The 24,159-nt window shown below is 48.1% G+C and overlaps 1 protein-coding gene across 1 annotated transcript; it reads left to right on the top strand.

Annotated features, from left to right (window-relative positions):
- Positions 1-1,679: 1,679 nt before the first annotated feature.
- On the top strand, positions 1,680-23,222 carry ARHGAP25 (Rho GTPase activating protein 25). Its single transcript, XM_040618133.1, has 11 exons — positions 1,680-2,131; positions 7,345-7,538; positions 9,761-9,848; positions 10,280-10,399; positions 13,010-13,217; positions 15,667-15,799; positions 16,777-16,850; positions 17,379-17,500; positions 18,249-18,448; positions 18,962-19,545; positions 20,134-23,222. Exons 1-11 carry the CDS (start codon positions 2,071-2,073, stop codon positions 20,342-20,344), a joined length of 1,995 nt encoding a protein of 664 aa, XP_040474067.1. The 5' UTR covers positions 1,680-2,070; the 3' UTR covers positions 20,345-23,222.
- The last annotated feature ends 937 nt before the right edge of the window (positions 23,223-24,159 follow it).

Raw genomic sequence — 24,159 nt, 5'->3', positions numbered from 1 at the left:
ATAACCTTATGGGCTGAGATTTGCCCTTTTTAAGTTCCCCTGGGGCATTTGGTTCAGGAGGAGGCTGTCTGGCTTGATTGCTAAGAACCCCCTCAAAAAAACTTGCAATGTCCCTTCTCAAACCTGGAGGCCGATGGCAGGTGCCCAATGGCAGCAAGTGACAAAATGCAGCCAAAGCTCCCTGGGTGCTTGTGCCGGGTTCTTTTGGGGTGCCAGGGAGGGCTGAGCTGCTGTGGTGTAGCCACGCAGCATTGGGCTGAATTGTGTGATTTTGGGTTTAAATACTTAACTGTTTCCTTTCTAGAGGAGGGGAAAGTGCCGTGCGACATCCTGTTCATGTGGGCAGGTGGGGAAAGGCGGCTGCTCATGAGCTGCTGCCAGACTTTTGTAAAAAAAGAAACAGGTTGAAGAGAAAAAGAAAGGTCAAAATGCATGACCCCCTTGAGCTCCCTATAGCTTTCTGCAGATTACGAGGAAAAAATGACTAATTCAGGGCTCGTTCAGGGCCCTCTGCTTGGGGCACAGCAGAAACCGAGTTAATTCAGGCAGTCTGGGTCCAAGCAGGATGCTGGGGTTAATCCAGTTCAGGCTGGGATGTGTGCTGGGCTGCTCTGTTGTGATAGCGCTGCTTTCCATGCTCATGTTCTCTGGACTTTCAGCAGTGAAATATGTGAGCTGGGGATCTCTGAGCCAGCTCCAGTCACTGCTGAAAGCAGAAAAAAATTCATTTTTCAGCTGTGATTAACTGAAATTACCCCATCAGGGCCCACGCTGGCCATGCTTTGATCGGGCAAGCAGTGCCAGTTCCGGCTCCTTACTGGAGGCACGTCCTCAATTTGTGCTAAAAAGCCTTTGCAAGTGGCTCAGTGCATCCCAGGCACGGCGGCTGGGCTGCAGATTATAATGGGAACCAGCAGCCGTGTACTATTTCAGCCCCCTGTGCTCCCCGTGTCACTGTTTCTGCTTCTGTTCAGGGCAACTTCCCTCTCCGCCAGGCCTGGGCTTTCCCAGTGTGGGGGAGAACGGGGGCTGGAGCCCTCCCTTAGGCTTTTGGGGCATGCTGCTGTGCCTGGCAGCCGCTCTTGCTGCTTTTTGCTCCATTTGGGTATTTGTGAATGCAACAACCCTTCCTTGCATTTATCCTGCATCTCCAGAGCTGCGTCTCAGTCTAATTGCATTGCAGTCTGTTTTGCAGTTGCACAGCCATTTCTTTTTTTGGAAAACCAGCCTTAAATGACATGAAACAGGACACACCGGCTGTTGTGAGCATGGAAAGGGGCTTTGCTCGACCTGGTGGTCCTGGTGCGGTCTGTGCCCACATCCCCTGGCCCTCACTGCTCTGACACCCACAGCTTTTCCTCCAAGTGCAGCCTCATTTCAGCCCCATCTTGTTCATACCGCTGTTACAAAGTAGGTGTAAAAACCTTAAGTCAGCTGTGGGCACTACACAGCAGCTGCAAGAAGAAAATGCAAAAGACACTCATGTCATCTGGGCCTTGCACACGGGGATGTATTAGGACATTCAGAGACACCATCCGGCAGCATTTGGCTGCAGGCACCTGAGCCACAACCTGCTCTGCTTTGCTGCTGAGCAAAACACTTCCCAAAACCCTGTGCTGGGCTGTGTCCTTCAGTAAGCAATTTTCTAGCACACCAACAGCACTGAGAAGGACACCCACTTCCTCAAATGCAACGAGCAGTGTGCAGAGAGCAACCCCGGGCAGCCACGTTTCAGTGCAGTGGGGCCGAGCTGCTGCGTCCCTGCATCAGCCAAAGGGGTTTGCAAAAGAGGGAGCGAAAAAAAAGGCGGCATCACCTTGGCATCGTCAGGGAAGCAAGACCAAAGCTTTGCAGGAAAGCAAGGCAGGAAAGTACTTTTATGGGGTTGTTCACAGCCGTGCTCAGGAGGGAGGAGGAAGTCCGTTGGCAAATCAACCCTTGCTGAGCCGTTGTGCTTTGTGGGGGCAATCACACCCCATCGCAGGATTCCCACGGGACTATCAGAGCTTCATTTCAGCCTGTCTCCTAACCAAGCCCCCCTCGAAAAACAAAAGCCCTTCCTAATCCAAAATGTCTCTCAAGCTGCCACGGAACTGGGATTTCAACCTGAAAATGGATGCTGCAAAAATAGGTATCGTGATGGTTTCTTTATGCTCTTCTGTTTCTGCTTCAGCCTTTCAGGTGCAGGCTGGGGTCTGCCCATGTGCTGTGGCCAAGCCCAGCTTCCATTTCAGCTTTGGCCCAGACCTGAACCTGTGCCTGGCCTCAGTGGGGGGACCTGGCCCTTGGCTACCAACCGCTTTCGAGACAGCAGATGGTTTGCAAATGATTTGCAAGGAGTGATTTACAAAATTGTCACCGGGGGATGCTGTGGGAGCAGGGCCAGCAGCCTCAGTAGGGTGGGGAACAGGGGTTCCACTGCTGCTGCCCACACAAAATCCAGATTTGGGGGGGATTTAAACCACATGGGCTCATTCTGCTGGCGCAAGCCTTGCAGGAGATGAAGTGCAGCCAAGAGGCGGACACAGCGGTGCGGGCTGGAGGAAGCAATCTTGCTGTTGCTCAGGTTTCTTCGCCCACCCCAACATCACTGGTTTCCTCTCACCGGTGGTAAAGAGCCCTCTGATGCCCAAGCCAGGCTCTGTGCTGCGGGACGGCTTCACTGTGATTTCCTGACTTACCTCCTGCCTCTGCCCAGACTTTGCACAGCTCTCCTTCACCGTGGGATCTATTTCCAGCATAAAAAACACTTGGGAAGTAGCGAGGGATCCCTACGGTGGGCTTTATGGCCAAAATATCACGGTGGAGCCAATGCCTTTGATGCTTTTGGGTCAGGCAGCCAGGGAGGGGATTTGGGGGTGAGGATGCTGCGGTTAAGGAAGGGGTGCACACACCCGGCCTTGTGCATGCACTGAGGCAAAGGCCCTCTGTGGTCCTGGCACTGGTGCCAAAACACCATCAAGACACACATTTGCAACTTGATTTCTCCCTGCAGCACAGAGACTTGACCAAGCCGGTCCCTGTGTGCTGCGCTCTTCCTTCTTACACCTTGCGTCAGCTTGCAAGGTCATCCTGACTGGACTTTCTTGCAAAGGCAGTTTGGACTTGTAGCTGAGGCTGCTTTCATTGGGGTGGGCAAACCATTTGCTTCATACAAGGCCCCAGACAAAGCACCACTGGTCCCTGGCAGCTGCAGCAGTAACTGGGCTTGCCGATGCGCAGGGATGCAGGATGAGAGCCTGGGTGGTCCAGAAGCTTGCAGGCGGACAGAGGAAGCGGTGCCACCACCTGCGCTCACCAGCTTGCAGGACAGCAGTGGAGAAATCCCCACATAGTTATCATAGAAACATCCTGGATTTCTGCATTGCCTGTTCTTGGGATAATTAACATTTTTTTGCACAGAGGCTGCGGAGGAGTGGGTAAATTCAACCGGTAGCTCAGACAAAAAGGCCAGGGGATGCTGGGCCTGCCAGCTGCTGGGAAGCAGAGAGGGTGGAGATGGGACACAGGCTTGAACCTGTGCTGTTACCAGGAACTGCTTTTTTCAGGAAAATCTGCTTGTGATAAAATTCTGGATGCTTTTTACAGCTTGCAGTGGCTCCGAGCCTGTGAGATGAGGGTTGTGTGTGTGTGTGTGCAGAGACTTGAGCATTGGGGCACAGCTCGGTGCATCGACTCTTCTCATGCTTTGAGGTTTCTGGCTGCGGGGACCAGTTGCTGCCATCTTCAGGGGTGCAGCAGGGATGTGTCTTGCTTGTGGAAAATATTCACTAATTAGTCACCCCTGCCTTTGCTGGCTTCTCCTGGCTCCAGGACACTTCCCCCTCCTCATCCCCAGGCATGGCTGTGGCAGAAGCAGCTTTTGTAAGCCCCAGGACAGTGCACCGGCTCCTGTGTTCTTCCTCATGCTGAGAAAAAAGCAAAGCTATTTATTTCAGAGAAGAGGAAAACTGCATTTGCAATTTTTATTGTGAAACCTATTGTGGCACTTCTACTGGTTTTTATTGCAAGTACCTGATGTTCCTCCTGGGGGGGCAGAAACAAAGGGGATGGCAGGGAGGGCTCTTGCCCAAGACAAGGGTTTGGATACCATGATGGCACCCAAAGCAATTTCTCCTGCAAGTCACACCTTGGTAGGGCTCCTCTTTTTGGGGAGCAGGCAGCAGGACACGGGCACCCTGCTGCAGCTGCTCTCCAGGCCTGGAGGAAGACTGAGGATGTTTTGGAGGAAACATTCAACTTCAGAGGCGGTTACCGCAGGAAACGCTTCAGGGGGCACCACATTTGATCTTAGTGGCTCTTTCCTGCCTTGCAAGAGTGGCAAGGTGAGCGGGGCCAAGTGCAGCAGGGATGCTGCATGATGAAGATGATTGTAAATGCTGGGCCACCCTGGTGAGAGCCAGGGGAAAGCTTTACACCCACCCTGCATAAAATTTTCAGCTCACACAAGCTGGGCATCACATTGGCCACAAAAGATAGAAACTTTGAAAAGTGGTATGGGAGAGAGCTGCAGCCTTGGTAGTTGTGGTTTGGTGAAGGCAGAGAACTTTCCACTAGGCAAAATCAGCCTTGCCATCTGCAAAGCCAGGTCCCCCACACCTCTGCGTGAGTCCTGCGGTGGGGACAGCGTCTGGGAGTGCTTGTGCTGTGGGTAAGAAGGATCCTGCAAACTGCTATTTTGGCCTTAAATGAGCCCAAAGTACAGGGAGAGCTGTCTCACGCGGAGGGAAAATACATCTGCATGTTCACCCTGCTGGATATGTACTTGCCTGAAGGGCTAAGCCACGGCTAAGCACGAGCCTCCGGCTGCACCTTCAGTCTGGCATTTCAGAAGGGCTGATGCTAACGAAAAGGGACCCAAGTGTCCCCTTCTCAATGCACATTCCTTATGCACCCGGGAAAGGCTGCAAGGAGGGAGAGAATAAATCTGAATTCCTGCAAAGACTAGGCAATTTAAGCTTAAGGCTGAGAGCAGGAGGAGCCTCCAGGTAGCAGTGCCTGCCAGGTCGCTTCCTTTCCATGGTGCAGAGCCCTGATGCAACCTTGATAGGCTTAAAGGGGTATTAATATCTCCAATAAAAGGCAGTAAACCATTGCATTTTTCATAAAAGACACAATTTCTCCTTCCAAGTCTTTTGCTGCTGGAATATCAGAGCTGCTGGGCTGAGCTGAGCTCTTTGGGGAAGGCTGAAGGTGGAGCTGATGGGTGGTGACCCATCCCTGATTTCCATCCGTTTGGGAGTAAGTATGGATCCTGTGAGCTGCATTTGCAACAGCTTCACTTCAGATTAAGCCCTTGTGGTCATCAGTGCTTGGTACAGAGACTTCACTTTGCAAAAGTTAGTGGTAATTAAACAAAGCAAATTATCAGCGGCTCTGTTTCGTCAAGGGGGAGGTGAGGTCCCATGATTAGATAGAACACACCGCAAAATTTGGGAAGGCATCCGAGTGCTGGCTGGGGGAGGCTTGTTCTTTGGTGATGTTTCTGTGGAGCAACGTTCACAGGAGGCCGGCAGCACCCTGCACCCAGTAGCCTCTGTGCTCCCACCAGCTGCTCCACCCCTGCGGATCATTCCCCAAAAATCCTTGCCCCTGAGGAGTTGGCAGCAGCCCCAAGACATGAAGGAACATGATTTACAGAGAGGAGCGATGCTGCTTGTGAGCAGTTTGCTGAGAATCATGTTAATATTTATGAGATTTGAGTCATGCAGACATTTTGGCAAAGAGCAAAGAAGCTGCCCGGGGTTTTGGGTGCAATTTGGAAACCCCATTTTGGTTTTTGCATCAGGGTAACCCCAGTATCAGCATTTTTCAGGGGAGCTGCCTGGCAAATCCCTGTCAGAGGTCCTTGCTTACAAACACACCCTCTGCAGGAGGCATCCCATATCAGCACACTGAGATATAAGCGGCATCCTCACTGCACTTTGAAGGCCGATTTTTGGAGTCACAATCTTTTTTGGTTTCTCAGGAAGCTATTTGCAATCCTGTGACAGGTTTGTAGTGGTGAGGTGAGCTCAGAGTGCCCAACCCAAGGCTGGCTCTGAAGGACAAAGGCAAAACGCAGCAGGGTTTCTTGCTCCAGGGGATTTCAGAAGGGGAAGCTGGGCACACTCTTGCACTGCAGCACCCCGACCTCTGCAGCAGCTTCTAACTGCTTGGCACTGAGTGCAAAGTGTTTTGTGGGCTCCCTGTGGGTGTCTGTGCAATGAAAGCACCCGCTCAGGCACGAGATGCCCCCATCCCAAACATTACAAGGCAGCGGTGGGTGATTTTTAATTCCTGTTTTAAGCTTGTCATGTGTACTCAGGTCCACACCAGGATTCTTCAACACTCATATCCAATGCAGCTCTTGTGGCTCTCAGCTCCGCTGACCAGCTCGGGGGAAAAGCAGGTGTCTGGGGGCAAAGATACAGGGACGCTGCAGCTTCCCCCCTCCCACAGCATTGCACGACACCTCCCTCAGAGCCCCGCTCAGCCTGAGGGCCCTCTGCCAGCAAACGCTGCTGGGCTCCGGGGCCCGAATCCTGCTCTGCCCTCCCCGCAGGACCCAGCCAGGTGCCATCAGGTCTGTTTTAGCAGAGGAGATGTAAGAACTCAGGAAGTCACCATGTGCAGAGGCCAGTGAAGCTGAATTCCCCTGGAGTCATATAGTTATTTTTGCCCTGCAACCATAAATGTTAACTCTACCCAGCTGGGTTGGCACCGGGGTCCTGCAGTGTTCGCTCCAGAAGCAAAAATCCCTTCTGGAAATTATTCCTTCCAAGGCATTTACTATCACAGAAGCATTTAGAGATGCCACAAGGCCATGGTGCCAGTCCCTGGCACAGATCAACAGCAACAATGGGACTCACCTACGCGATGCAAAGAGGAGACAGGGGACACTGCTGTGCCCAGCTGGTAAATCCACACTGGCACTTTTTCTCCCTCTTGGAGAGTTTCCAATCCCATTGTGTGAGAGCTGCCCCATTGGAAACATCAGGCAATGCTCTCCCAGACCAAAACTGCAATTTCCAAACAGTTTTTTTCAAGCCAGGGTTGGTCATTCCGCTATCGCTGCTGCAGGCTGTTTGGGGTGGGTATAAAAAAAAACACACACTCCCATTAAAGAAAAAAAAAAAGCTAATGATTTTCTTCTAACTTGCAAGACAATTACTCCCACGCAGGAAAAAGGAAGCACATACTGACAGATACTGCAGCCACTTCCTTTAAAAACTCTAGCCAGTTTGCTCGGCACAGGCAGAGGGGCAGAGAGCCGCTCTTGCTGTTGTCGATTACATCGGCCCCGGGGACGTGGGTCTGCTGGCAGCTCATCCCCACCAGCCCGTCCCTCTCTTTCCTTGGCAGCCCGCTCCAAGAGCGTGATGAGCGGCGAGCCAGTGGGCACATGGCCGGCCTCCCCCAACCCGCTGGAGCGGCCCCTGAAGATCGGCTGGCTGAAAAAGCAGCGCTCCATTGTCAAGAACTGGCAGCAGCGGTACTTCGTGCTGAAGGGCCAGCAGCTGTACTACTACAAGGATGAGGACGATGTCAAACCACAGGTAGGCCAAGGCTTCTGGGCTTGCCAGTCCTCAGTCTCCCCCTTCTTGCAGCTTTGCTCATCGGGAAATGGTTTGGGATGGGTCTGGAGTAAGACGGGCAGGAACAGAGATGAGATATCCTGATCACGCACTTCATCTATGTACTTAAAATTATTAAAGTGCCTGCAAGCCCCACTGGGAGCTTGGTCCCTCTGTGCCCGAGCAACGGGGTGGTGGAAAAAACCCAACCCAGTTACCAACTAGAAAGTTGCTATACATTTCCAAGACAACAGAAGAAGGCTGGGGAGAAAAAGAGCTGGGTACACCACCATGTTCGCGATGGCAGGTGCAGCAATGGGTGCACGAGACACTGGGAGCTTTGAGAGAGGTTTTGGCCATGCACCTCGTGGGAAAGGCATCTTACAGGATGCTTTTAGGAAAACACAAGCAGGACTTTCAGCATAGCCTGGGTGTGAGGAGCTGCCCAAGAGAGACCTTACAGCAGGGCTGCGGGCTGGACAGATGACAGCGAAGGGCAGCTGCTTCCTTAGGACTTCTTGCCACGGGACAGGGCAGCTGGAGGGACAGGGAAAGGAAATCTCTCTCTCTCCGGCCTTCAGGTTTGTATCCCGTCCTGGCCCAGCCCCATCCTTTGCAGAAGGCTCAATGGTGCAGATGCAGTTTGTGTTATTCAGCTGCTGCCCCAGTCCATCCTGCATGGCCAGAGGAAACCTCCCCCGCTGCCTTTTCCTCTAAGGGATAAGGCTTGAAATCTGCTCAGCGCTTAGGTGCACGGCACTTCTGATGCTTTTTGAGGTCGTCAGGACAGCGCAACGTGCACCCAACCCTTTGCACGGAACAGGAGTGCAAGTCATCCACTTGGGCATGGTTTAAACCTCTGCACCAGTGCCCGATATCCACAGCACTCTGACAGCATCATCCATCTTCAGTCCCTCCAGGTTGTAACAAGCCCTCTGTCTCACCCATACAAATAATTTCTCAGAGTATGCCTTGTAATACACTTGCCAGGAAGAAATCAGGTTGTTTTCCCAATTTATATGGATAACTTCCTAGTTTTTCAACCAGTTTCTCCATACTGTAACTTGCTTTTTGAATATCCATCATCTTTTCCTTGTTTTGTGAAATTTCAGGAAAAGGTCCTCCCCTTTGTCGGAAAAGCCATTCTCTGTACAAATTGTTACTGGCAGCAAAACTGATCTCAAGATAGAAAATGCTCAAAAGGCAAAGGAGATCAGAAGATCCTCAGGGTGAAAGCACAGGGCTGAGCCCAGTGGGATCCAGGTCTCATTTCTGGCTTTGCCTGGTTTCAGGGGTGACTGGAAGGAGCAGTCTCCCCTGTTGTCAATGGGATGTGGAAACGGAAAGTGCTTATGGCTATTCATAGTGCTTTTGGAAGCTCTTGCCATGACCCTGATGCACCATCCTGGGTCATTTCAAGCCTCTCTGATCCCATCAATGATTCTGATTGATACAGCTGCAATTCAGGCTTTTGAAGCACTGATGGTCCTCACTGCTCAGAGGAGCCCAATGCCTTTCAGGAGGCTGAAGTCGCTGAGAAACTTCATTTCTGTGGTACAGCCTTATTTCCTGCCCCAGGAGGCCTCTGGTGCTGACTCACATGCCTGCTTGGCCACCACGTGCCTTGGCCGCTCCCCACCCATCTCCTCCAGCGGGTACCAAGCTGCCTGATTGCCATGACAGTTGGGGAAAGGCAGGTCCAAAAGAAATAGCTGTTTTCCATGTTGCTTTTTCATTTCCCCTCCCTTTTATTCTTTTCTCTGCTCCTCTCCTGCAAATGTCGGATTTGTTTTTGGGTTTAAGTGATGCTGTGTTAAAGGAATAGTTTTCCTCCTGTGATGCACCAAAACCAGGATGCACCAGTGTTTTGCCAAGTCCCTTCTCCTTTGTACTTTCCTCTTCCACTCCCAACAGGGGTTAAAAAAACATAAGAAGAGAGGAAAAAAAGGAAAGAGCAAAATAATCAGTTTTCTCACTCTGAGAATCAGTTAACCAGAAAAACTGGCATTTAAGAAGTGTCCCTTATTGTTTGAAAAGTCATTTTTAGCATATATATATATATATATATACTTATGTATGTATATAGGCCACCAGCTCCTGCAATCTGAAAGAAGGACTCCAGTCCTCAGTGGTGACACATGGCAGTGTCATCCCCAGAGAGACGGGACACTGGTACCTGCAGCTCCTGCTCTGCTTTGTCCTAGGGCTGCCTGTCTCTCCAGGGAAGCACCATCAAAGAGGTGGTCAGCAACCCAGAGGAAGGAGGAAAATTTATCTTCGAAATCATCCCAGGTGAGGATGCTTCACTCTTCTGTTGTACACTATTGGGCTGGACTGTTCACCCAGGATCATTTGGGCAAGTCATCTGCTAGTCCTTTTGCTCCCACTGTTTTTCAAGATCCCCATAGCACTTCATTATACATGAAAATTAACATCTTGCTTTCAATATTCACGCATCAGGGCTAGAGGAGGGCCCTGTGTCGTTGCCCATGTCCCATGCTGAGAAGCCTTGCCAAGCTGCAACATTAGGCAGTTTCTGTTCCTTTCTTGCAAACCTTCAGCAAGCGTGAAATCTAAGAACGCTGCTTCATTTCACAGCCAAATAAATGTGAATGGAGAAATTTGGAGCCAAAAGTGTTTAGCAAAGAGATCAACAAGAACGTGTCTTTTCTCCTCCAATGCTCTCTATAAATGATGTATAATTTTTTTTTTTTTTTTTCCAGGGATCTCAGGAGACCAGAACCGGTCAGGGCAGGACACCTACGTGCTCATGGCTAATTCCCAGTCTGAGATGGAGGAATGGGTTAAATCCATCCGACGAGTGGTGGGGTCAGCATCAGGAGGTAAAGGGGAGCAGGGACAGCTCTTGGAGAGGCAATTTCCTACCGTCTTGTGGTCTGCAGTACTTTTGTGTGAGGATTTCAAAGCTGGGCTCAAAAACCTTTGAAACTGGAAAAAGGAGCTGTAATGCGACTAACTTGTAATGCCTTAGAATCCTGTCTGCTCTTAGACCCTGTGGTGGACGGTCTATGCAAACATGGGCAACGTTAAGGAAATGGCAACCAAGCATGAATGAAGATTTCTGGGCTGGTTTCAACATATTTTGTGAATTTCCTCATTGACTTACTGACCCCAGAAAACCTTGTTCTTGAAAACAACTCATATTCAGAGATAAAGCATTGAAAAATCTTGCCTTTCACCTACCAGTTTCCTCACTTTGCTTTTCTTCCAGCTTTTCTTGCTCAGCTCAACCCTTCTGCCCCCATTTTCTCTGCAGTCTGCCTTGGCCACGCTGCCCTCCTCCTCACACACAGGCAAGGCTTGCAGCAACAGGATCCTTGCTTCCAGCCCCCTCAGGCACGCATTTATGCCATTACAAAATTGTGGTCAGGGAAGCATAAAACATGAATCGATCAGAAAGGAGCACACTAAGTTTGCTGCCACAGGCGAAGCCCACAAAGGAAGTGGCAAAGGTCACTCTAGCCACTTCTCCTACAAGGATGAACTATCCAGAATTTTCCTTAAGGATGAACTCCTAATAAGCAAGATCCACCAATGAAACAGGGCTGGGAGTCTCTTTAGCTCTCTCCAAAAGAGCACTAACCCGGATCATTCTGAGCCTGTCTCCCTCCCTCTGTGCTTTGCCCTGACTATTTATATTATTTTTTATAGGGTCCATGCCCTTCAGCCATGTAAGACAAGCACGATGGAGCTCTGATCACCCTTAGCTCCTGTGTTAATACAAATCACAGCAGTTCAGAAGCAAGCAGGTGCTGCCAATTCAGGCTCTTTCACTGTGACCCTGCCATAGGCACAGACAAGCTTCACCTAAACATCAACACGGCTGGTTTTCCTCAACAACCCTGGTGTTTTCTGCCTCTAAACTGAAACATGCTGTGCCCTGGGGCAGGCAGCATTACTCATCTGAAATTAGGATTGCATGAGCCATTTTCAGGGCATTGCCCCACCTGGCTCTAATATTTAATAACAACTCCACATCTGATCCTTGCTTAAACTTAGGAGGCTGGCAGTTTCTTCCAGCTAGATAAACTGATCTTATATGATAGAAGTTGTAAATTTATAGTAGTACAGAAGGCCTGAGGATAGCAGAGCAGTCAGGTACTATGGAGCTGCATTTGATGTCAATACACAGGTTAACAGACCCTGAAACTTCATGCTTTAGGTTTTTGGCTTCAACGCAAGCTGAGCCAACACGTGCTTTTAAAGTAACCCACTACACGGTGGAGGTTTGGGCAAGAGCCCACCTGGAAGCAGCCCCATGTGACCCAGCTAGTTGTGAGCTTGTTACACACCAAAAAGCAAAGCGGCTGCAAAGTGTGAAGCAACAGCAAAAGCATCTCCAAAAGCCCCGAGGGGTTTCGCAGGGCTGGCTGCCGAGTGGGAGTGGGCTGGTATGGCCATTGCATGCCCCAGGGAGGTATCCCCAAATTAACAGATCTGCCAGTTTGCAGTTAAATAAACAATTCATTACCAGCTACCAAAGTAGAGGGGGGAGGGGGATGGGGGACGGACACAATGCTATTTGCTTTTACTGTGCACAATGACAGGTTTATATTAGTTATTTGAAAATGTAAGCAAGTCATAAATGAAAAACCTCCATGATCAGGCAGGTGCCGACAAGCCTTGTGGTTCCAGATAATAGTGTCTACTTGCATTTTCCTGGCCTGGAAGATGCACAGGAATTATTTCAGCCTTCAGAGCATGAGGTGAATGCATCACAGGCACTTCTGGGGCAAAAATATGGTAGAGGACCATAGGACCCTTTGCCATTAATATCCCAGAGCCAGTTTGAGTTGGGATTTGTCTGCACTTACCATGTCCCAGGCTCTGAGGAAGAAGAGCTGGGATGCAGGCTGCTGCCTTCCCGCCTTCGAGCTCTTCTTTTGCTGTGAGTTCAGGAGGAAAAAGCCATTGCTCCGAAGGAAAGGTACCACTCGCTGCAAAATACTGCTGCTCTTTGCACGGGGGAATTTCTGGAGGGTGAGAGAAGAGGGGAGGGGGAAGAAAAACAGTCAGTAAGATTTCCAGCTTCAGATCTCTGCAAGGGTACTTTCCTTCTTTCTTGGTGTTCTCCTGTGCTTTCCATATCTTTCAGCTTTGTGTGACAAGCCTGCTTTCTCACCCTGTGCCCTCGCACCAACCTTTTTGCTGTTCCTGTCTCCCTCTGCTCCCCGGCAGGCAAGTGGCATGGCAAAAAACAAGGCTCACTGCTTGGTTTGAGAACTGTTAATTATTTGGAGGAGGGACAAGGTTTCATCTTGCTATTATTTCTTTGGAAGTGGTTCTGCTTTCAACAGTTTGCAGACTTCTTGTAGCTTCTATGCTATCAGGAAAGCAGGTACTGTTGTCACTTTTGCACCTGATGCACTTTGGCAAGTAATATGCAAAAGCAAAGCTTTTGGGCTCCTCTAACCTCTCTGTTCTTCCCCTAGTGGTGTTTGGCCAGCGCTTGGCAGAGACCATGGCTTATGAACAGAAATTTGGGCAGCACCAGGTCCCCATACTGGTGCAGAAGTGCGCTGAGTTCATTCGGGAGCATGGTGTGAGTGAGGAGGGCATCTTCCGCCTCCCCGGCCAAGACAACCTGGTGAAACAGCTCAGGGACGCGTTCGATGCTGGGGAAAGGCCATCATTTGACCGGTAATGCTGGATTCCCCTTCTCCTACTCAATTAGCTCTCATAAACCCCAACACCTGGGGGAAAGCAGCTTGTCTAACCCCCCAGAGAGCCCAGAAGGAAACTTGGACCATCCAGAAGGGCTTGACAAGGAGAGAGGATTCAGCAGAAACCTCACATTGAATCAGAGGGTGCTGAGATGAGATTAATGAAAATTAAAGAAAGCATTCAGGAAAATCCCTGCCCCACACAGCAATTATTATTTGCCGGAGCAGCCAAGGAAGGAGGGAAAGGGAAGATCCTACTTAGCCCATCAGCTAAGGGCAGAGGTTTGGAGAAAGGAGAGCAAGCAGAGGATCACTAATAAGCTCAGAGAACACCCTAACACACACGCTAGAAGTTCTTGCTTTCCCTGCCAGAATGTAGCCATGATATTTTCCTCCTGTTGTTTTTCCCTACACCACCCCACAGAGATGAGAGATTGATTTTGGCTGCTGCAAGGCTGTGTTCTCCTGACACCTTTCCTCTGCAGGGCTGAGAGGAACCAGAAAAGTCCCTGAAGCTGAGAGCGCTGCCTGTAGGTCTCAGAGGGGCTTTGGAGAGGGTCGTTTGCTACTGCTGCCTCTGCCATGCCCTGTGCAAAATGAGAGAATTGTAAATCCCTGGTACATCTCATTATAAAGCCCCCCTTGATAGTGGGCAGAGCAGCTGCCCCTGCAGGTGCTTCATTATCTCTAAGGAGGTTTCCCACCTGTGTCCCCCCGACAAGTCAGAGTTTAACCCCTTGCTTTTGGCCATGGTTGCATAAGGCATTGCCCAGTGTCCCCTGCTCACTCTGCAGCCTGCTCTGGGGCTTGACCCACCAGTTTGCATTGCTGAAAGCAGTGACCCTGTGCTGGGATAAAGGAAATGCGGGTCCTGCGATCATCCACAGCACCTAAAGTGAGGCTTTTTGGTTAAATCCTGCCCTGCCTCATCCACCAGAACTAAGACAAGGGGTGCCCAGGCTGCTGCATGTGTGATATTGGCCGTGGTGATGCCCCATCTATGCAGACTGGGGGAGCTGCCCCATATGGCATCGCCTGAGCTCTGAGAGCCATTGGCAAAATCTGGGGTGCTTGCGGGAGGGAAGCAACCAAACCCAGGAGCTTCCCTGGATTTTTGTGCAAAACAGTTTGCCTAAGCAGAGTGCAGGGGTCTCGCTTCTCTATTTGCAGGCCTGCCCCTAACCACAAAATTTTTTGTTTTCACCCAGCTTTCTGCAGCTTTGTTAGGAAACCCCACAGCACTTCTACCTAAATAATTCCTGGACTGTGCCAAGCAGAGTCACAGCTGCTCTGGGAGCATAACCATCCTGACCGTTGGTTTTGCAGCTGAATATTTTTTGCTTTCTGGGTGCCATAGTCCTGCTGAGAGCTTTCCTGTTGTAACCTGTATGGGGGTCATAGGAAGGTGAAGCCTTTTTTATTTTTTGAGGAACTGTGTTTTGCAGTGAGGCATGGCAAGGGAGTTTGGCCCTTTTCCCAGCACCCTGCAATGTTAACCCTGTGCCGGAGGGCTTGGTATGAGCATTGCTGTGGTGATCTCAGAGTGACTGCAACCCCCACGCACTTCAACCAAAACATTTTCTTAGTGAGGAGGAAGGCAAACAATGGAGTTTCCAGTGACCTGAACAGTGCAAGATGCGGGCTCGACCTTCAGTGCCATCTCTGTAGCCTGTTTGGGTTTGCACAGGCATGCTTGCATGCGCAAGCTTGGCAGGATTGGGTGGGGAGCATCAGAAAACTTTTGTTGCAGCCCAGGCATCCAGGATGCCTAGTGCCGTGTATTGGTAAGCCCTACAAAAATACAGCTCTGAAAAAAATTCCTCTATGGTTACATGCATTTGTTAAAAATATTTTACAAACCCCAACAAATCCTAAAAATAAATGACCTGGGGGATTTTTGCTAGAAGTTTATAACAGTTTAGCGACTTCAAGGTAGGTCAAATTAGAGGCTTACGATCTTGACAGTGTCCTTTTGACATAATGTAAACTACATGGTATGCAAAGCTGCAAACATCTGTCCCAGCAGAACATCTTCAGTAATTACTGTTGATCTTAAAAACCCCAGGCAAGCTTCGCCAGCTCCGCACAGAGTGGGGAGTGCCTGCCAAACATGTGAACGCCAGACAATATTTGCATGCAAACTCTCACGAGTCAAATGCAGGCTGGGAAGGCTCAGCCTGGGTATGAACACTGGGGACCTGCCAGCCCCACGGTGGGGAAAATCTCCACCAAGTATTTATTTTCCTGCCAGCTGGGGCCATTCCCTGGCTTGGGGTGCTCTATGGATTCCCCCCAGCTTGCTTTGGCTTCCCTATTCATATCTGTCTGTCTTCAGTTTAAATATAATCTCATGCTCCCGGAGCAGGGTAGGGTTTGCTCACCAGCTGGGTCCGAGTTCCACGTGAGTGGCTCTTTGTGCATTGCAGGAATACAGATGTGCACACCGTAGCCTCTCTGTTCAAACTCTACCTGCGGGAGCTCCCTGAGCCAGTTGTGCCCTGGATGCAGTATGAAGATTTCCTGATGTGCGGTCAGGCGCTGGATGTGGATGAGAGAAAGGTAGAGACGCATTCATTTCTCTCCTTCTGGCCTTAAAATTAGCTGTGTTTCAGTGCCAGGGCTTTGTGAGCTGGAGGTGCCGGGTGCATATTTAGCTGTGCATTATAAACTGTGCAGTTACTGAGCTTCGAAATCTGAGGGGAGAAAAAAAAATAATTAAAAAGATAAAATCTCCTCAAAACAGTGGGATTTCCCAGCTTGAAAACAAGGGTTTATCCATTTTAAAGCTTACATTTCTGGAGCAGGTCTAAGAGCTGCTCAGCACCTCTTTTTGTTAAGCCCTTGCAGCAAACAGAAAGTGTGAAAACCAAGAGAGGAAGGAAACACAATGTCCTGCAACCTCCATCAGCCCAAGCTGAGAATGGAGCTGGTGGAGGTTCTGCGTGAGACCAAGGAAGGAAGTGGAGATTTGGGAGAGGGAGAAGTGAGAAACAGATGGGAACTGTCTTTTCCTAACTATATATTTTGGTGGAAGAGAATCCCCTCACTGAAAAAAGACCCATTCATGGATGCTGTTCCTATACATACAAAAATAATGCAGATATCCTTGGCAGCATGAGCTCTGTGAACTGCAATGTTCAGCCCTATATTTCAAGGGCAAATGTTTCTTGTAGGTTGTTTCACTTCAGGATCTTTGGGGTTAAAAATGTCCTAAATGTTTATACACAAGAAATGCAAGGAGATTGGGCATGATTGGCTCTTTCCAGAGCCCATCACACACATGCTGGGCTGGAGGGGACGCAGCTCTTTCCTTTGTTGCTGTGGCAGCAGCAGTGCTGGGCAATGGGCTGCCTCTTCTTGCTGAGCACTGTTCAGAAATTTCTCCATGTCCGTGCTTGGTTTGCAGAGAAATGTAATTTCCAAGGCGAGCAAATGCCAAGAGGTGAGAACAGGGATGGATGGAGTGACAAAGAGCCATTCTTGAGTCCATATGTATCTGTGAATCTTTATAGAGTTATTTCTTAACTTGCATTTAGGGCCATCAGGAACTCCTGAAGCAACTGTCCCTCCTTCCCAGAGACAACTACAACCTCCTCAGCTATATCTGCAGGTCAGTCCTCTGCACAAGGTATAAACAGCTCAGATTTGGTGTTGGTGAGTAGAAATACCATGCCAAAGACTGAGTCTGACTTCTCTAGAGAGAGCCCTCTTAAGCCATGTTTTGGTTCCCCTCGAGGCACTAGATCCTGACTTCTGTGAAGGGAGAATTTCATTAAAACTCACTTATGAACTCCTAAGAATTAAAATGGCGTGTAGTTTTTCTAGGCAAAGCCTTGTGCAACAAAATTGTTAGGTTTCACCCAGCCTAGGAATTTTTTTTCTGGTTAAAGATTAGATGGGGGTTTTCCCTTCCTTTTTAATATTTTTTTCAGGTGAGCAGCTCATCACATGGTGTTTTTTCTACCGATACCAGTAAGACCCAGCTCCAGTTTGCAGTTATAAGGCAGTTATATGTTTCTGTCCTTGGGATGCAGAGGAAAAGCTGGATGGATTTATCAGGATTTTGTTTCAGTGGGTGTGTAAAGTTTTTGCAGTCTTCCTCCTCTGACTTCAAATATTTGCCCTTGGATTCTGGCAGGTTTCTACATGAAATACAGTTGAACTCTAGCGTCAACAAGATGAGTGTGGATAACTTAGCAACAGTGATCGGAGTGAACCTCATCAGACCCAAGATAGAGGATCCTGCAATTATTATGAGAGGTAAAAGGGACTCCTGGAATAATTGGCACCTGATATGCTGAAATACTCAGTTGCATCCACAATCTTGAAATTACAAATTTTCTACAGTAGACCCATGGATATAAGCCAGACAAGTGCCTGGGCACAGTAAGTACAGCTAGGTAGAGTAAAGCCACATGTTAGTCAGGCTGTAAATGTGTTTATGGTGACAAAAACCCCTTAGGAGTTGCACTTTGTGTTCCCTCCACAGATTTCAAACAATTCAGGAATTTGATGAAGTCATCTTTCTTTTTGCTTAGAGCAGGAAAGTGTAAAAACAAAGGAAACTCAAAGAAATTACTGTTTCACTGAGCCAAACTGTAATCCCGTGGGCAGGGACAGATGCAGCAGAACGAATAGAAGAAATATTTAAGGCCAAAGAGTGCTCTGCTCTACAGATATCATATGCAAATGGTCCAGATATTCATACGCCTGTTTGTATAACCGATACTTGTAGTTTGCTTGTTGAGCCAAAGCAGCACAATGTGTGGCTTGGTGCAGCTGAGCAGATTTCTGTCTTGGTTGCTCCATGGTCTGCTCCTGCTAATCTGGGGTGATATAAAAATTCCTCCCTTCATTTGGTTTTATGATCCCACTCCTTGTCTTCACCTGCATTTCTATGTGCATCTCCATTTTGGACAACAGAAAGACCAACCAGAAAATGCTAGTGTGGGTGGAAGAAAACCCATCGCACTGGGTTTGCTGCTGACAGATCTCTGATTTCTTCCAGGCACACCACAGATCCAGAAAGTGATGACTGTGATGATAAGTGACCATGCAGACCTCTTTCCCCCATCCAAGGATGTGCTGCCCTCCTCACCTGCCCAAAAAAATGACAAGAAAGCCCCCATCCCACGTAGCTCCGTGGGCTGGGATGCTGCAGAGGACCCTGCAGTGCACAGGGCAGAGAGCTTGATCCAAAGGCAAATGGTAAGGCTAGATCCTCAGAGAAAGAATAAAACATAAATTTAATAAACATTTTTAATTTTTATGGGCTCTAACAGGTCAGCGAGCCACTAAGGGGACTTGCTATTAATAGGGTAAAGAGCTCTAACTGTCATCCCTGGAATATCTGCATCAGAAAAACAACGTAGATAAACTTTCCACTTTCCTGTGGAAAATCTACTGTTCTGGGAAAAATGAAAACTCCTGAAGTTTTTTAGTTAAAAGGCAGAATAGATGAAACCTTTTCAGTTCATGCTGGTGAAGTGAAATCACTGAGGATTATAGGCTTCTCTCAGAAAGAAAGAATCTCTGCAGAAAGTTCTTTTTAACGGAAAACACGGTGCAACCCAAAATAGTTTTTTATGGAAAACTTGTGGCCATTCCTGTTAGCATGTTAAAATGTGACTTTTGTAAATACTGCAGTCACAGCGGTCGCTGCAACCCGTTTGCTCACAAAGCAGGGCAAGGCTGTCCTAATGCCACGGGTCTATTTTACAGAGAGATGACCTGAATTCCAGCAGGGCCCTCGGACCAGCTGCGAGCTCAAGTGCACCCAGAGAAGATAACGAGTCCAAAGATACTCTGGGAACGTGGAAAACGCAGTCAAGGAAAAGAACTCAGACTTTACCTAACAGGAAATCTTTCCTGACAGCTGCTTCTCCAGGGGAGAAAGGCAGCAGTGACAAAAATGACATATTTGCTAGTGACTTTTGGAAAAGCTCCCCTGGGAGCAGCATGCACTCCATGGCTCCTGACGGACATAAGAGAACGTTGTCGCACGATCTTTTTAAGTTGCTCGACCTTCACCGGGCTTCGACCTACGATAACGTTCCTACCTCCCAGGCAGAAAGTGGGGAAGGCAGCAGCTCCAGCCCCAGCCCTTCGAGCAGCGGCTCTGATAAAGAATTTCTACCTTGCTCCAGTCCCAGCCATCAGCCAAATGAAACAGCCAGTCCCACCAGCAGCCCTGCCGCGGTCTCCAAGCCTGATCAGGAGAGCAGGGAGTTCCTGCAAAACATGATCTTGAAGCTGGAAAAAGAAATGGAGGTACAGAAAAATGACTACGAGGAACAAATTAAAAGGTAACATGCTGCAGAGTGCTGCTTTCTGGAGAGTATGGAGTCTTCAGCTCGTGTTATTACCACACTTGTATTGCACAGATTTATTTACCAGTGATCCCAGTATATAATAGTAATGACTACTGATAAAACACAGTATTATAGTAGGCTATCTAAAAGTCAATGCTCATGTGCTGTACTCTCATGACATAGTTGCTAATGTTATATTATTACAATATTAAGACTCTGTAGTTCTTATTACACCATTGTAAGGGGCTGTAGTATTTCTGCAATAATTACACTGTCATAATTCTTGTTATTACTGCAATATTGTACCATTACACTATCCAGAGTTCAGTATTAGCATTATTGCATAATTAATTGTAACCATCAGTGTTTTATAGCTTCACATATTATTGCCATATTATTATATATCATGTGTATTGATTTATTGCATCGTGTTATGTGGCCGTTGAGGGTCAGGGGATCAGGACAGCACCTCTGGCTTATTTTATTGCTTAATGACAGAGAGAGCAGACTCCTTAAGAGCCAAATGATGACTTCCTGGCACTCTTCCGATCCAATCCTTTCACACTTTGTTTCTCTTTGCAGTCTTGAGAAGGAAAACTATGAAGTCTGGGCCAAAGTAGTGAGGCTGAATCAGGACATTGAGAAGGAGAAGAAGAAGTCTGAGGAACTGGAGCAGAAGTTGATGAATGTAGAGTGCTCACGGGAGGAAATGGAGAAGAAAAACAAGATGCTTGAGGAGGAGGTAAAAAACCTAGCTAAATCCATGAGCAAAGCTAACGCCAAGACCAACTAGGAGAAGACACCCAGCTATGCACAGACATAAAATACAGCTGCATGAATCCACAGGAATTGCCAAGCAGATTCAGAGCCAGGGACTTGTATTATTTGGTCTTCTGCTACCAACCATGGGCTGGTTTGGAGGAAGGAGCCCAGAAGTTAGAGGCTGGTTTATGCTCTGAAACAGGAAATTTCAAAAATATTCTTCAGCTTTTTTGGCACGTTTTTTCCAACTCCTCTTTCAGCTGCTCAAGTTACCTGTAGAACAGGCCAATACTTCTTGCTGCTCAATCAGAATATCTTGCACTCAGGAGTTCAAGTTGAGGACACATTATGCCTTTACAAAAATAAACCAGCAAGCATCCCTCTTGCCAGCCGGCTGGCTCTGTGCTGGAGGTACCCACAGTGCTTCTGAGTGGAACAAAAAGTCCATAAAACCTGGAGCCGGGCAGACAGAAAAGCCCCACGGTCTGGGGTGGCACAGCCTGTCACACAGTGTGCCTGGACGATGGGCTGCAAATGCTGTCAGCACCACGGTTATGTTGTTCACGTTAACACGCAGTAGGTTATGGCTCTTATAGAGCAAGAGAAGCCTGGACAGCCTGTCGGGTCCACTGAGAAGAGGTCTCTTACAGCATCCCTTGCTGTGCTGTGCCAGACTCATTGATATCAAAGCTCCAGGTGTAAAATCACAACATCACAAAAACCTTTTTAGTTAAGTGGCTGCTCAGCTATTTTAAATCACTGCTCCTTATAGCCATGTTTATATAAATCCAGCACAGCTGCTGCTGGGCTTTGGAGAGCTCTTTCATGCATCCATACACTGAGCAATTTGTGCAAAGAGTCCATCAGCAGCTTTATCTAGTACAGAAAATGGGGCTTCAACACTTTCCTTGACAGGCAGTTTCCAAAAAGTAACAGATCCGGACTTACTTACCGCCTCTGGTTTTGGTTTTTTTTTTTATCATTTCTTCAGCATAGAACAGGATTTCCGCAGCCACCTTGGTAGAAACCTGGGTTTGCACCCTAACGATGATGCTGGGTCTCTCCCTGGCACTTGCTGCCTTCAGTGTAAATAACTGGACCCGAAGGTCTCATGGTGCCAGTGTGGCTGTTTGTAAACTTGTCTGCTTGTTTTCCCACTGCCTGCCAGCAAGTTGCCCTTCCAGCAGTACCACGATGCTGCTGAAGCTTTTGATGTTGAAAAGAAAGTAACAGGACTCCAAAAGAAAACCTTCCACTCATTTATGTTAAGAAGGGGGAACACCACCACACAGCCTCTGCCTAGCCAAGAACCTTCATGGGAACATGAAAGGGAAAACCACAGAGATCTGCAGGAGTTTTCAATCAACTTGTCAAGGAACGTACACATGTCTCTGTGCCAAGCATGGTGAAGTTAATGCAACAACACTGGATTACTGCTGCTGAGGACCTGGTTTTGGTGATACAAAAGTTCAGCTCAAGATAGGTTGCAGACCTGCTCGTCAGAGCCTGCAAAGAAAAACAAACTGGCAAGAGACAGGGACACAGAGGGAACTATGTGAAAAAAAGGGGAGACGGGAGTGGGGAAATGTTATTAGAGAATAAAAGTTAATATTGGGTATATAGCACTTGCTGCTATCAGCCTTGCTAGGGCTGGGACTCATTTAGCCCTAAAACCGAGCCCAGACTCCTTAGCCCTAGACTCAGATTCATTTAGGTGTATTGAATCCACCTTTGCTCAGCTGTGGTTATAAAGGACTGGTAAAGGAGGGGTTTGTGAAAGTTGAGCTGTATTTAAGAATCCGACCCTTAAATAGCTCATTTGACCTATCGACTCTGACTCCAGGTGGCTTTCGTTTCCATAGAATTGCCAGAAGCTACACAGCTCCTCACCATCTTGCCCACAAACCTTCACATCAGGGAATTAAATGTTTCTGGCACCAGGGAATTAAATGTTTCTGGAGGCCTGCATGGAGTTACTGCATGGGGCTACTGCAAAATCACAGTTCCTACCACAGGACCCACACCCATGGTCCTCTGCTCTTGTAATGATTGTATCTGATAAAAATGTTTCAAATCTGATTAAAATGTTTCTAACCTAAAACTTGGGAATTTGAAATCTCAGTGAGAACCCCAGTACCCCTTTGCATTGGCTCCGCAGCCCGCAGCCTTGCAGAGGGATGGGCGTCACAGAGAAGAGCCCCAGGGAGGACAGTGTTGCCTCCACCAGGCTTAGCCACCTTCAAAGATGAGCCATTGAAACCTCACCTTCCCCATCACCTGCATGTCCCACACGCTACGGCATCCCAGGACAGTGTATTTCTTGTCTCCTGAAGTCTCTTTAAAGCAGCACTAACACAGTTTCCACTGTGCACCTATGGGACCCACATCTTCCTGACACTCAAATCAAGAGGTTTCAAAGTGCCTGTGAGATGCATTTTGCCTGCTGTCACTTCAGGGCAACTGTTCCCATTCACAATTCTTTTCTGTGATTTCAGATGACCTTGACAGAGCTGCTTCAGTGTTTAATTTTTTACCTTTACAAGGAACTCATTACTAATCTGGGTGTGAGGCTCAGGAGCCATTTAGGGAGAAACTTCTCCATCGGGTCTAAGAGAAACATCGTGAACATCTGGACTGGAAATGCCACACGCTCCTTTCTGCAAAGATCAAAAGTGTGAAGAGGCAAATAATTCCTTCACAGCCCGCAGTAGACTGTAATGACGTGAAAAGGCTTGGCTGAGGCTCAGAATTCTCCGTCATTAGGACAAGTGCACGTTATTTTAGTATAAACTGCGCGTTCCTCCACTTCCGCTGCAGATAGGCAAAACAACCTCTATCAAACCATGACTGTTTCTGAAGATCAGAGTAACTTCTTTGAAGATATTCTGCCCATTAAAATTTGGAATGTTTATAGTGGTCATATTTAAAAGATAGACTTTCCAATAGAGGTCAGGTGGGCTGGAAATTCCTACGTGCATGGGGGGAGCTAACAGCCTCAAGGAATAACATCAGCATCTTATGAGTCAGTATTGCTGTTGGGTGCTCTAAGATAAAGAGGGTTTTCCTTTTTTAAAAGTGAGCTTTTTCCAGAGACAGAAACGCATGGGCCTGCCTATGCCAGACCTGTGAAATTTTGCATCCTTTTCAGCCCTCAGCATATATCCTCTCAGCTCAGCCACACAAAGCCCAGAGCCACACCTGAATCCTGGCATTGCCCAAATCCTGCTCTGGCTTTATCGCACTTTTGGATCTTCTGTGGAGACACCAAAACATGAGATCCACAAAAACTGACTGATGCATGACCTATATTTCCTTCCTCCCCCTCTTTTTGCAGCCAAGCTGTGAAATGTTTTGGGGGAAGAAGTAGCAGAGAAAGTCTCTCCTGTTCCTGCTTGTGTACTGCAAGGGACATTATAAACTCACAGAGGGTTTTTTGGTGGCTGCCTTTCAGCTCAGCAGCTTTAAGCATTGATTCTGGATATCCTAGGAAGTGTGAAACTACTACTATAATATAGAAGTACAACAGACTGTCTATCATAGAGAATAAAGCCTGTAAAAAAGATCCTTTTCAAACTTGTCTTGGGCCCTGTAGGCTTGGAAACTGCCAAAAAGGCAGTTTTTTATGGCCTTAACCTTCACACTGCACAGACAGAGGACCCCAATGCATTCCCTTCAAGGTGATGGGAGTGTACGATAACCCCCAAGACATACCAAGGATTTTCCTCTCTCTTTAAATGTGATGTGGCTTTCCAAATTAGAACAATTAAAACCACAGATCTGAATGCATCTAAAACTGTTGAACTATGGATTACGGGCTGAAAATATGACATATTTTAGGATATAGTT

The sequence above is a fragment of the Falco naumanni genome, chromosome 19, assembly GCF_017639655.2.
Source record: "Falco naumanni isolate bFalNau1 chromosome 19, bFalNau1.pat, whole genome shotgun sequence".
Taxonomy (NCBI): domain Eukaryota; kingdom Metazoa; phylum Chordata; class Aves; order Falconiformes; family Falconidae; genus Falco; species Falco naumanni.
The sequence above is the reverse complement of the archived record's forward strand: the minus strand, read 5'-3'. Positions and strand labels throughout refer to the sequence as shown.

Bases quoted from the DNA above. Each gene is read 5' to 3' on its own strand.
- ARHGAP25 (XM_040618133.1), top strand. From the start codon at position 2,071: ATGTCTCTCAAGCTGCCACGGAACTGGGATTTCAACCTGAAAATGGAT. The intron at 13,218-15,666 runs GTAATGCTGGAT...TGTGCATTGCAG, and splicing joins GAAAGGCCATCATTTGACCG to GAATACAGATGTGCACACCG. The intron at 15,800-16,776 runs GTAGAGACGCAT...ACTTGCATTTAG, and splicing joins TGGATGTGGATGAGAGAAAG to GGCCATCAGGAACTCCTGAA.